This window comes from Apteryx rowi, unplaced genomic scaffold, assembly GCF_003343035.1.
Source record: "Apteryx rowi isolate R43461 unplaced genomic scaffold, aptRow1 scaffold_1433, whole genome shotgun sequence".
NCBI classification, from domain to species: domain Eukaryota; kingdom Metazoa; phylum Chordata; class Aves; order Apterygiformes; family Apterygidae; genus Apteryx; species Apteryx rowi.
Window position 1 is genome coordinate 35,050 of NW_020447679.1, and position 11,398 is coordinate 46,447.

The 11,398-nt window shown below is 60.3% G+C and overlaps 1 protein-coding gene across 1 annotated transcript in view; it reads left to right on the plus strand.

Annotated features, from left to right (window-relative positions):
* The window catches only part of LOC112962209 (kallikrein-14-like), a 14,096-nt gene extending 4,635 nt beyond the window's left edge, over positions 1 to 9,461 (plus strand). Inside the window, exons 3-8 of the mRNA XM_026058179.1 lie at positions 1,079 to 1,234; positions 5,616 to 5,682; positions 6,103 to 6,265; positions 6,833 to 7,086; positions 8,293 to 8,429; positions 9,306 to 9,461. Of these exons, the coding sequence (XP_025913964.1) occupies positions 1,079 to 1,234; positions 5,616 to 5,682; positions 6,103 to 6,265; positions 6,833 to 7,086; positions 8,293 to 8,429; positions 9,306 to 9,461 (933 nt within the window). The remainder of the gene's footprint in view (positions 1 to 1,078; positions 1,235 to 5,615; positions 5,683 to 6,102; positions 6,266 to 6,832; positions 7,087 to 8,292; positions 8,430 to 9,305) is intronic.
* Positions 9,462 to 11,398: the final 1,937 nt, after the last annotated feature.

An 11,398-nucleotide genomic window follows, 5' to 3' on the forward strand; every position in this document is an offset into this window, starting at 1 on the left:
CAGACCCCTGGGTGCTATAGAGACCCGCCCTGGATGCTATAAGGACCCCCAGGGGCTATAGAGACCTCCTGGGTGCTATAGGGACCCCCTGAGTGCTACAGGGACCACTAGGCAACATACAGACCCTGGGTGTTATATAGGGACCACTAGGCGTTATAAGGACCCCCCTAGGTGCTATAGGGAGGTCTGGGTGCCATATGGACCCCTGGGAGCTATAGGGACCCCTAGTCACTCTAGTGACCACCAAGGTGCTAGAGGAACTGCTGGGTGCTATAGGGACCCCTGGGTGCTATAGCAATTCCCAGGCACCGTACCAGTGCCTAGGTGCTATAGGGGTTTCTGGGTGCTATAGGAATCTTCTGGGCACTATAGGGAGGCCTGGGTACTATAGAGACCCCAGGGTGCTACAGGAACCTCCCGGGTGCTATAGGGAGGCCTTGGTGCTATAGAGACCCCAGAGTGCTCTAGGGACCTCCCAGGTGCTATAGGGACCACCGGGGTGCTATAGGGACCTCTTGGAGGCACCATACTGATGCCTGAGCACCATAGAGAAGCCAGGGTGCTCTAGGGACCACCTGGGTGCTCTAGGAACCTCCCAGGTGCTGTAAGGACCTTCTGGATGCTCTAGGGACCACCTGGGTGCTATAGGGACCCCAGTGTGCTGTAGAAACCTCCCGGGTGCTATAGGGACCTCTGAGTGCTATAGGGACCCTCCAGGCACCATACCAATGCCTGGGTGCCATAGAGACCCCAGGGTGCTCTAGGGACCACCTGGGTGCTCTAAGGACCTCCCAGATGCTCTAGGAACCTCCTGGGTGCTTTAAAGACCTTCTGGATGCTATAAGGACCACCTGAGTGCTATAGGGACCTCTTGGAGGCACCATACTGATGCCTGGGTGCCATAGAGACCCCAGGGCGCTCTAGGGACCACCTAGGTGCTCTAGGAACCTCTTGGGTGCTCTAGGAACCTCCTGGGTGCTCTAAGGACCTTCTAGATGCTCTAAGGACCGCGTGGGTGCTATAGGGACCTCTCGGATGCTATAGGTCTCACCGGGGAGGGCCTCTCTCTCCCCCGCAGGGTGACTCGGGGGGGCCGCTGGTGTGCCGGGAGGAGCTGCAGGGCATCGTGTCGTGGGGCATGCAGGTGTGCGGGCGGCGGGGCAAGCCGGGCGTCTACACCCGGGTCTGCGAGTTCACCGCCTGGATCCAGGAGACCATCAAGAGGAACAGTCACGTGTGAGCACCACCAAAGAGGCCCCCGTCCCCACCGTCCCCATCCCCATCCCCGTGTCTCCCCCAGTTTTCATCCCCACCATCTCCCGTCCCACCACCCTCCCCACGCGCCGGGGAATGAGCTCCTGGAATAAAGCCCTGTGTAACGYGGCCACCTCACACCGTCCCGTGGATCCACCATGGGCACCCGCGGCCACCGGAAGCGTTGCGGGGGATCGTCCCGGTTTTGGGGATGGCGGCCACGGGTTGGGGCTGGTGGCCATGGCAGGCAACTCATGGCTACGTGTGTCYGGCACTGGTGGCCACACCGTGTGTTCAGCTCTGGAAGACACGTGTCCAGATCGGGAAGACACACATGTCCAGCGCTGGTGGTCATGGCTTGCAACCTGCAACTGGATGTGTCCCACTCGGTGACCACRGCTAGCAAACCCCAGCCACACATGTCCAGGTCTGGACCCATAACCACATCTGGCTAGTCTGGTGGCAACAGCTGTCAACCCATGGCCACACGTGTCCGGTGCTGGAAGACATACGTGCCCAGCTGTGGAGGACACGTGTCCAGCTCTGGAAGCCACAACTGGCAACCCATGGCCACACAYGTCCAGCAGTGGAAGATCCACGTGTCCAGCTCTGGACACACGACCATGCGTGGCCAGTCTGGTGGCCATGGCCGACAACCTGTGGCCACACGTGTCCAGCTCTGGTGGCCGCAGCTGGCAACCCCCAACCACATACACCCATCCTGGTGGCCCTGGCTGAGACACCCCACCACACATGTCCCTCTCCGGAGACCACAGCCTGCGCCCCATGGCCACACGTGTCCCCTTCCCCCTGATGCCACCCCAGGGACACACCACGGCCGGTGATGGCCACATCTCCAACACGCCACGGCCGGTGATGGCCACGTCTCCAACGCGCCACGGCCACGTCGGCGCTCGGCTCCCCCCCGTGCCGGGGTTATCGCAGGTGGCGTAAACCAGGAGTAAAGCAGGGAGCCGGCTCCTCCGCGCCTCCTGGGAGCGCGTGGGTGCGCTAATTGGCGCCAATTAAGAGCCRGCTAACGAGGCGGCCGCTAACGAGGCCCCCCACCGAGAGAACCAGTCGGGCCAAGCCTGCGGCGCGCGGCTCCACCCGCGAAGCCGCGCCGCCCTGTTTACGCCGCCCGCCCGGGGTCGCTCCACATTTGCACCCGGGGTGGGGCGAGCCCCGCCTCCTCGCTGGCCACGCCCCTCCCCCCTCCCGGAGCCCCGCCCTCCTCCCCTCGTGCCGGCGGCGCGGGGCAACAGCACCCTCTGGTGCGCGCGTGTCCATCACCGTCGAGCGGTTGGGTTTACGCACGTGCGCGCGCGGGCGGGGAGGTGTGTGGTGGGTGCGTTGACCACGGGTGGGCCACCAAGGTGCAGGAGAGCTTGGACCTCCTTCTGCTCTGGTCTCCAAAAATGATTGGCCAATCAGTACATGCTGGTCTCCAAAGCCAGCTGGCCAACCAGCATGGGCTGGTCTCCAAACCAGCTGGCCAATTGGCATGGGCTGGTCTCCAAACCAGCTGGCCAATCGGCATGGGCTGGTCTCCAAAGGCAACTGGCCAATCGGCATGGGCTGGTCTCCAAACCAGCTGGCCAATCGGCATTGGCTGGTCTCCAGAAGCAACTGGCCAATCAGCGCATGCTGGTCTCCAAGCCAGCTGGCCAATGAGCACGTGCTGGTCTCCAAACCAGCTGGCCAACCAGCATGGGCTGGTCTTCAAGGCCAGCTGGCCAATCAGCACATGCTGGTGTCCAAAGCCAACTGGCCAACCAGCGTGGGCTGGTCTCCAAAGCCAATTGGCCAATCAGCGTGGGCTGGTCTCCAAGCCAGCTGGCCAACTAGCACGTGCTGGTCTCCAGCGCTGGTTGGCCAACGGGACTTGCTGCCTCGCAAAGCCGGCCGGCTAATCCCACGTGCCGGTCTCCAAAGCCACCAGCCGATCGGTGTGGGCAGGTCTCCAAAGCCAGCTGGCCCATCCGTGCGCACCAGTCTCCAAAGTCATTGGCCAATCATCTCCTGTTGGTCTCCAAAGTCACCGGCCGATGTCACACGGTCGCCTCCAAAGCCGTTGGCCAATCCTTCCGTGTCCGGAGCGGCTTGGCCAACCAGCATTTCCTTGCCTCCGGCGCCAGCCGGCCAATCAGCACGCACCAATTTCCGAAGCCACCATCCAACACCACGTTTCTTCCCCAAAGCCAACTGACCAATCAGCATTTCCAGGTCGCCGGAAGCCAACCAACCACCCCGAGGGACCGAAAGCAGCCGGCCAATCGGCAAGCGCCCGGCCGTGAAGCAAGGGAACCCGGGCGAGGCGGCGCCGAGGAAGCGCCGAGGGATTAAGGAAGGAGGCGTCGAGGCGTCTTCGCGCCCATCCGACGCATCCGGCTCAGCCCCGGGGCGGGACGAGCCGGGTCGGGYGCCGACGCCATTATAAAACCGCCGGAGCTCACGTGGGAGGGCCGGGCGCGGAGCTCTCGCGGCGGCGGGAGGAGACACTTCGGGGCCGGTTGGGACAATATTGTTGTTTTTTGGGGGGTTTTGGGGTTGGTTTGGGTGTTGTTGTTTTTTTTTCCACCCCCCCCTGGGTGGGGGGGACACGGAGACATCCGGGTCGGGACGTCGGCGAGGCAGCAGGAGCCCTCGGCTGGGCAGGGAATCCCCGCCGGCGGCCCCGGCTCTGCGGAGGGGTTGTTCGGCCCGAGGGGCGGCGCGGGGACCTGCGGAGAGGTTTGCCGGGAAGGGGGTGGGGGATCCAGTCCTCCTTCCTCCATGCTCATGCCATCTCTCCATCCGTCCTTCTCCGGGGCTTGCTCCATCCCTCCATCTCCACGCTCCATCTGTTCCTCCTTCTCTGGGCTTCCTCCATCCCTCCATCTCAACGCTCCATCTGTTCCTCCTTCTTTGGGCTTCCTCCATCCCTCCATCTCCATGCTCCATCCATTCCTCCTTCTCTGGGCTTGCTCCATCCCGTCATCCCTCCTTTCCTGCTCTCCATCCATCCCTTCTTCTCTGAGCTTGCTCTGTCTCTCTAGCTCCACTCTTTATCCATCCCTTCTTCTCCGAGCTTGCTCCGTCCCTCCATCTCCACTCTCCATCCATTCCTCCTTCTCCAGGCTTGCTCTGTCCCTCCATCTCCACTCTTCATCCATTCCTTCTCTGAGCTTGCTCCGTCCTTCCTTCCTTACCCTCCATCCATCCTTCCTCTATGCTTGCTCCATCCATACTTCATGCTCGCTTTGTTCCTCCATCCCGCCTTCCCCGCTCTCCTTCTGTCCATCCTTCTCTAGGCTTGTTCCATTCCTCCATCCCCGTACTCCACCTATCCTTCCTTCTCCAGGCTCAATCTGTCCCTCCATCCCGCCTTCCCCTCTCTCCATCCATCCCTCTTTCTCCGGGCTTGCTCCATCCCTCCTTCCCCATCCTCCATCCATCCATCCCTCCATCCCAGCTCTCCCTCCATCCCTCCATCCTCGTCCCCCCTTCCCCGGCCCCCAGCCCCATCCAGCCTCTCCACAGGGGACCGTGACCCACGTCCATGGGGCCCACCACCCACATCCAYGAGGAGCAATGACCCGTGTCCATGGGTGGCCCCAAACCATGGCCATGGGGAGCCATGACCCACAACCACGGGGCACCACGATCCACGTCCACAAGGAGCAATGACCCACCTCCACGGGCGGCTCCAACCCACATCTGTGGGGAACCGTGACCCACATCCACGGGGGGGGGACGGGGAGGGGGGGGCCGCAACCCGTGTCCTCGACCCGAGGGAGGCGTCCAAGGGCAGCGCGGGGTGCTGGGAGGTCAACCGCCCCGAGACAAGGAGGGGGAGGCGGAGGAGTTGGTGGGGCCCGTAATTAGGCGCCTCATTAACGATGACTGTGTTGATTGYGGCCGTGGCGCTCGGGATAATGATGTCGCCGTTGCAAAAGCACGATGACGGGGCGAATTGTGCAGCTCCGAGCGCCGCCGGGGCCGAGGGGACACTGAAGGCCCCCCCCTCCCCCCCCCGGGGTGGCTGCGCTACCGTAACGTCCCGAGAAACGCGCAGCGCTACCGTAATGCCCTGAGAAACGCGCAGAGATACCGTAATGCCCTGAGAAACGCGCAGAGATACCGTAATGCCCCCCCAAAACGTCCAGCGGGACCGTAATGCCCTAAGAAACATGCAGTGCTACCGTAACGCCCTGAGAAAGGCGCAGCGCTACCGTAACACTCTGAAAAACCGCGCAGCGCTACCGCAATGCCCCTACAAGTCASGCAGTGCCGCCGTAACGCCATGAGAAACGTGCACTGCTACCATAATGCTCCCCCCTCATGCGCACTGCTACCGTAATGCCCCCTAAAACGCACAGTGCTACCATAATGCCCTGCGAAACGTGCAGCGCTACCGTAATGCCCCYCAAAATGTGCAACGTTACCGTAATGCCCCCCAAAATGTGCAACATTACCATAATGCCCCCCAAAATGTGCAGCACTACCGTAATGCTCCCCCAAAACGTGCAGTGCTACCGTAATGCTTCCCAAAATGTGCAGCGCTACCGTAATGCCCCATGAAACGCACAGCACCTTTTCCTGAAGCGTGGCGGGGGGGAATGGAGGTCCGTGTGAAGCCGGGAAGGGTCAAAGTCCCATCCCGGCACTAACACGTGTGTCCTGCAGCGGCCACGGCGATGGAGGCGCGAGCCACGGCGGCCCCTCGGCCGTGGGGCACCGCGGAGCTGCTGGGAGCCCTGGTCTTGGTGGCATCCGTGGGTGAGTGCGTGGGCACCGGGCCCGGCCGGCGGCGCGCACGCGCGTGTGCCGGCGCTGACCCCCCCCTCCCCCCCGCTTCCTCGGCAGCGTGCTCGGCGGCGGACCTCACGCGCGTGGTGGGCGGCATGGACTGCAAGGCCCACTCGCAGCCATGGCAGGTGGCCATCCTCGACATGTACAAGCTCTACTGCGGCGGCGTCCTCGTGGCCAAGCAGTGGGTGGTGACGGCGGCCCACTGCACCACGCCGGGGTAAGGCAGGGCGCCATCGCGGGCGCCGCGCGGGTGCCAGGTGCCGGCACGCTTCCTGCGGGGCGGAGGCATCCCGTGCATGTGCATGCTCCATCCCATGTGTGCACCATGGTCTCGGTGTCACACATGTCCTGGCCATGTTGTGTCCCACACATGCTCCATTCCATGCATCCATCATGTTCTCAGTGTCACACATGTCCTGGCCATGTCATGTCCCACACATGATCCACCCCACGCATGCACCATCGTCTTAGCATCACATGTGTCCTGGCCATGTTGTGTCCCACACGTGCTCCATCCCATGTGTGCACCACGGTCTCAGTGTCACATGTGTCCTGGCCATGCCTTGTCCCACACACGATCCACCCTGTGATGCACCATGATCTTGGTGTCACACATGTCCTGGCCGTGCCGTGTCCCACGTGCACCATGGCTGCACCATGGTCTCTGTGTCCCATATGCGGACCACGTCCTCCATGTCCTGGCCACGTGCGCTGTGTCCCTCAAGCACCAGGACCGTGTCCCAGGCTCCGAGTCCCACGTCCATGTCCCCCGCGTGTCCCCCAGGATCACCAGCATCCGCCTGGGCAAGCACAGCCTCTTCGCCCGGGAGTCGAGCGAGCAGCTGAAGCGGGTGCTGAAGTCGGTGCCGCACCCCGACTACGACCCCACCACCAAGAACAACGACATCATGATGCTGAAGCTCGTGACGCCCGTCACCGTCACCGACAGGGTCCAGCCCATCCCTTTGGCCACCTGCCCCCCGCAGCCCGGCGCCTCCTGTGTCACCTCGGGATGGGGGGCCACCTCCTCCCCGGAAGGTACCCAGTGCTCTGCGGGCCCCTCCCGGATGCTTCGGTCCATTCCCAGATGCCTGGGTCCACTCCTGGGCACCTGGGTCCTCTTCTGGACACCTGAGTCCATGCCCAGATACCTGGGTCCCTCCTGGACACCTGGGTCCCTCCTAGACACCTGGGTCCATGCCCAGATACCTGGGTCCTCTCCTGGACACCTGGGTCATCTTCTGGACACCTGAGTCCACTCCTAGATACCTGGGTCCTCTCCTAGACATCTGAGCCCTCTTGTGGATGTCTGGATCTGCTCCTGGACATCTGGGTCCTTCATGGATGCCTGGGTCCTCTCCTGGACACCTGGGTCCTCTCCCGGACTCCTGGGTCCCTATCCTGAGACAGGGAACAAAACAGGGCAGAAGAGGCAGAAAAGGGGGGAAGAAATAACACGAAATCAGGTTAACTTACAGCAAAACTCCACCAAATTTTTCAAAAAAAAAAAAGAAAAGGAATAACCTAAAAATATCCAAAATTCTAGACATTTACTACCAGATAAAATGAGGAATGAACAGAATCGAATAATATCGGCTGGCAAGAAGCGAAATTAGATAAGGCAAAAGAAGGGGGAAAGCCGATAAAATAAAAGCCGATTTAAAGGCGCGAAGATAAATTGAACGAAGGAAAACGAGCTCAGGAGATAAAATTAAAGCAGAAAACCCGGAAATGAACAGTCTTAAAAAAAAAAAAATGACGTCAAGCGACACAAAATACGTTAAGATTAACGAGGACAAGGAAAGAGAAGATGCCAAATTGCACGGGAAGGTCACGGTGGAAGGAGACGGGCCGGCCCGGATGAGGCATAACTATAACCGCTGCCTTTTTTTTTTGGTTTCAAACGAGACCTTTTTAGGGCAGAAAAAGCCCTATTGATGGGTTTTCCCTCTTCCACATCAGAAATGCCCCCGGAAGATGCCTTTTCCCACCACGGGACGTCTTCCYGCAGGCTTTGCAGCCAGGAGCTTGGGAAAACCCCCAAAACGTGCATTTTCTCCCCAAACCAAGCTGGAGAAACATCTCCAGATGAGTTGCCGGGTGAGATGAAGCTCCCGGCTCGCGGGACGGGAGTCGGCGCGGGGAGTTTTGGAGGGGGGGGTGAATTTCTGCCGGTTCCCGGGTCGATTGCTCTGGTTTCTTTCTTCCTCTGTCCCCCGTCCCCATCTCCGTTTCCCGTCTCAGTCACTTACCCGGACGTCTTGCAGTGCGTCACCGTCACCATCTTCTCGACAGCCACGTGTCAGCAGTTATATCCCGGCTACATCACCGAGAACATGGTTTGCGCCGGGAGCCTCAGCGGCGGTAGGGACTCCTGCCAGGTACGGCCAAAATATCCCCCACGGGCACCGCCAGCTTGTCCCCGGGGGCTGTCTCCAAGGTGGACCCCGGTGGCAGAAGGGGACGCGTCCCCCCGGCCACCACAAGGGGGTCTACGGTCTTCCCCGTTGGCCGGCCCAAGGGTGGTTGAACAAGGGTTGGCCAATCCGGTTGTAGCTGGCCAACTCAACAGTGGTTGGACAACCCAACAGGAGCTGGACAACCCAAAGCAGGGGTTGACCAACGTCGTGATGATTTATCAACCCAACAAGGGTTGGCCAATCTGGTTGTAGCTGGCCAACTCAATGGTGGCTGGACAACCCAACGGGAGCTGGACAACCCAAAGCAGGGGTTGGCCAACATCGTGATGATTTATCAACCCAACAAGGGTTGACCAATCTGGTTGTAGCTGGCCAACTCAACGGTGGTTGGACAACCCAACGGGAGCTGGACAACCCAAAGCGGGGGTTGGCCAACGTCGTGATGATTCATCAACCCAACAAGGGTTGACCAATCTGGTTGTAGCTGGCCAACTCAACGGTGGTTGGACAACGCAGTGAGGTGGTCGGCCAACATAGTGATGGTTCAACAAGCCGCCGAGCATTAGCTGACCAATGGGAGTTGGTCGATCCCATGAGGTCACCCAGCTCAGCGATTTGGGCCAACTCAATGATGGTTGGACAGCCCAATGGGAGGGATTGAACCCAGTCGCGGTTTATCGATCCAGCAAGAGGAGGCCAACCCAACTGGAGGAGACCAACCCCGATGATGGTTGGCCAACCCAGAGAGGTCACCCAACCCAACGATGGTGGGCCAACCCACGGGGAGCTGGCTGACCCAACAGAGGGGCGGCCAGTTCACATCACCTCTTTCCCCAGGGCGACTCCGGGGGACCTCTGGTTTGCAACGGGACCCTCCAAGGCATCGTGTCCTGGGGCATGGAGAAATGCGGGCAGCCCAGGAAACCCGGAGTCTACACCAAGATCTGCAGATTCGCCCAGTGGATCGAGGACACCATGAGGGAGAACAAGTGACGYTCCAGCAACCTCCGAGCGGCCAGGGAAGGTTGGAGGGCCACATCCGTGCTGCCACGGCTCCCACTTCTCGCCGGGGCAGGACGCTGGGAGAACGCGGGCTGTGGCAAGGTCACGGGCAGAGCCGGTGTCACCTGGCGACGCCACTGAGCGGGTGGGTGGGAAGGCACGAGAAATTAAAGCGTTGTGATGTACGGTGGGAAATTTCGTCCTTTCAACCTTCCCCCCGCCGAGATTAGACTCGGATTTCAAGACAAATCCCAGACGTCGCTTCTCCTCCAGGGTTGTCCACAGACCCAGCTTCCATTCACGGCCCCGGGCTTCGTTTTGAGGTCAGATCCCTCCCACCAGCCCCCAAATTTATGACTTTGCAGGAGGAGAAGTTGGTTTTATTTTAAGACAAAACCCCTGTTTCGTTCCCTTGTGCTCTTCTACCCCGGTCTCACAAGCACCAAGACACGTGACTACAAGTGGCCTGGCCTTGCGATGGCACTGAGGAACACGGGACACTGGCGGATGAGTCCTCCAACCCAATGGGAGTTGGTCAAGCCAGCAAGGGTAACCAAGCAATGGTGGTTCCCCAGCTCAGCGATGGTCATGGGGATGGCCGACCCAATAGAAGATGTCCAGCCCAACGGGAATGAACAACCTGACAGCAGTTGGCCAACTCAACAAGGGTCACCCAACTCAACAAGGGTCACCCAACCTAACAAGGATCAGCCAACCCAACGATGATTGGCTAACCCCAGTGGGAGCTGGTCAATCCAGCAAGGGTAACCAGCCAATGATGGTTGCCCAACTCAACGGTGGTTGGCCATCCACCAGTGGCCTACCCGATAGGAGATGCTCAACCCAACAGGAATGAACAAGACAAGGGTTGCCCAACACAACGAAGGTCGGCCAACCCAACAAGAGTCGGCAACCCAGTGAGGCTCACCCAACCCAATCGTGGTTGGCCAGCCCAATGATGGTTGGCCAACCCAACAAGGGTTACCCAACCCAACAAGGGTTGGCCAACTCATCAAGGGTTAACTAACCCAGCAAGGGTCAGCCAACCCAACAAGCATCACCCAACCCAACATCTGCTGGGTTCTTCTTAGACCGGTGGCTGCCTGTTGGTTTCAAACATGACTTTTTGTCCCCCGTACGAGCTGCCGAGGATGAGTCTCTCCATCCTGCCCCACCCGTGGGAGTCCTCAGGATTTACTCACTGTCCTTTGACCCCCGATATGGGGGTCTTGAGATGATACGTGTAGATGTCCTGGGGGCTTCATGGCCCTGAGGAGGAGTAGTTGTCAGGGAAAATGGTCTCCCTGCTTCCAGAGGTGGCATCTGGAGATGCTTCAGCTCTCCAAGGAGGACTCAGCTCCAGTGGCTTGGCCACAACATGGACCTTCCTTCGGAGGCCACCGTGGGAGGATCCTCCGGTGCCTGACTCGCAGGTGGCACTTGGGGACAGGTCGTGGTCCCACCACTGTGGTCCCATCAGCTCCTGGGCATGGGAGAGAAGACAAGGCCATGGCAGCCATGTGCTGCGGCCTGCCCACCCCGAATCCGGGAAACGCCATTGGTTGGGCACTTCCCAAGACCCGCCCACCCCAAATCGGGGAAATGCCATTGGTTGGCTCCTTCCAAGACCCACCCACACCAAGACCGGGAAACACCATTGACTGGGCTCTTCCCAAGTCCCGCCCACCCCAAAGCGGGGGAACACCATTGGTTGGAATGGTCCCACATCCCGTCCACCTCAAATCAGGGAAACGCCATTGGTTGGCTCTTCCCAAGACCCGCCCACCCAGAATCGGGGAAAGGCCATTGGTTCGGCTCTTCTCAAGTCCCTCCCCCCAATTTAGGGAGCCCATCAGCACTACCGTAATTCCCCTAGTAATGCGCACCATCCTGCACGAGGGGGTGCTGACAACCCCCCCATTTGGGGG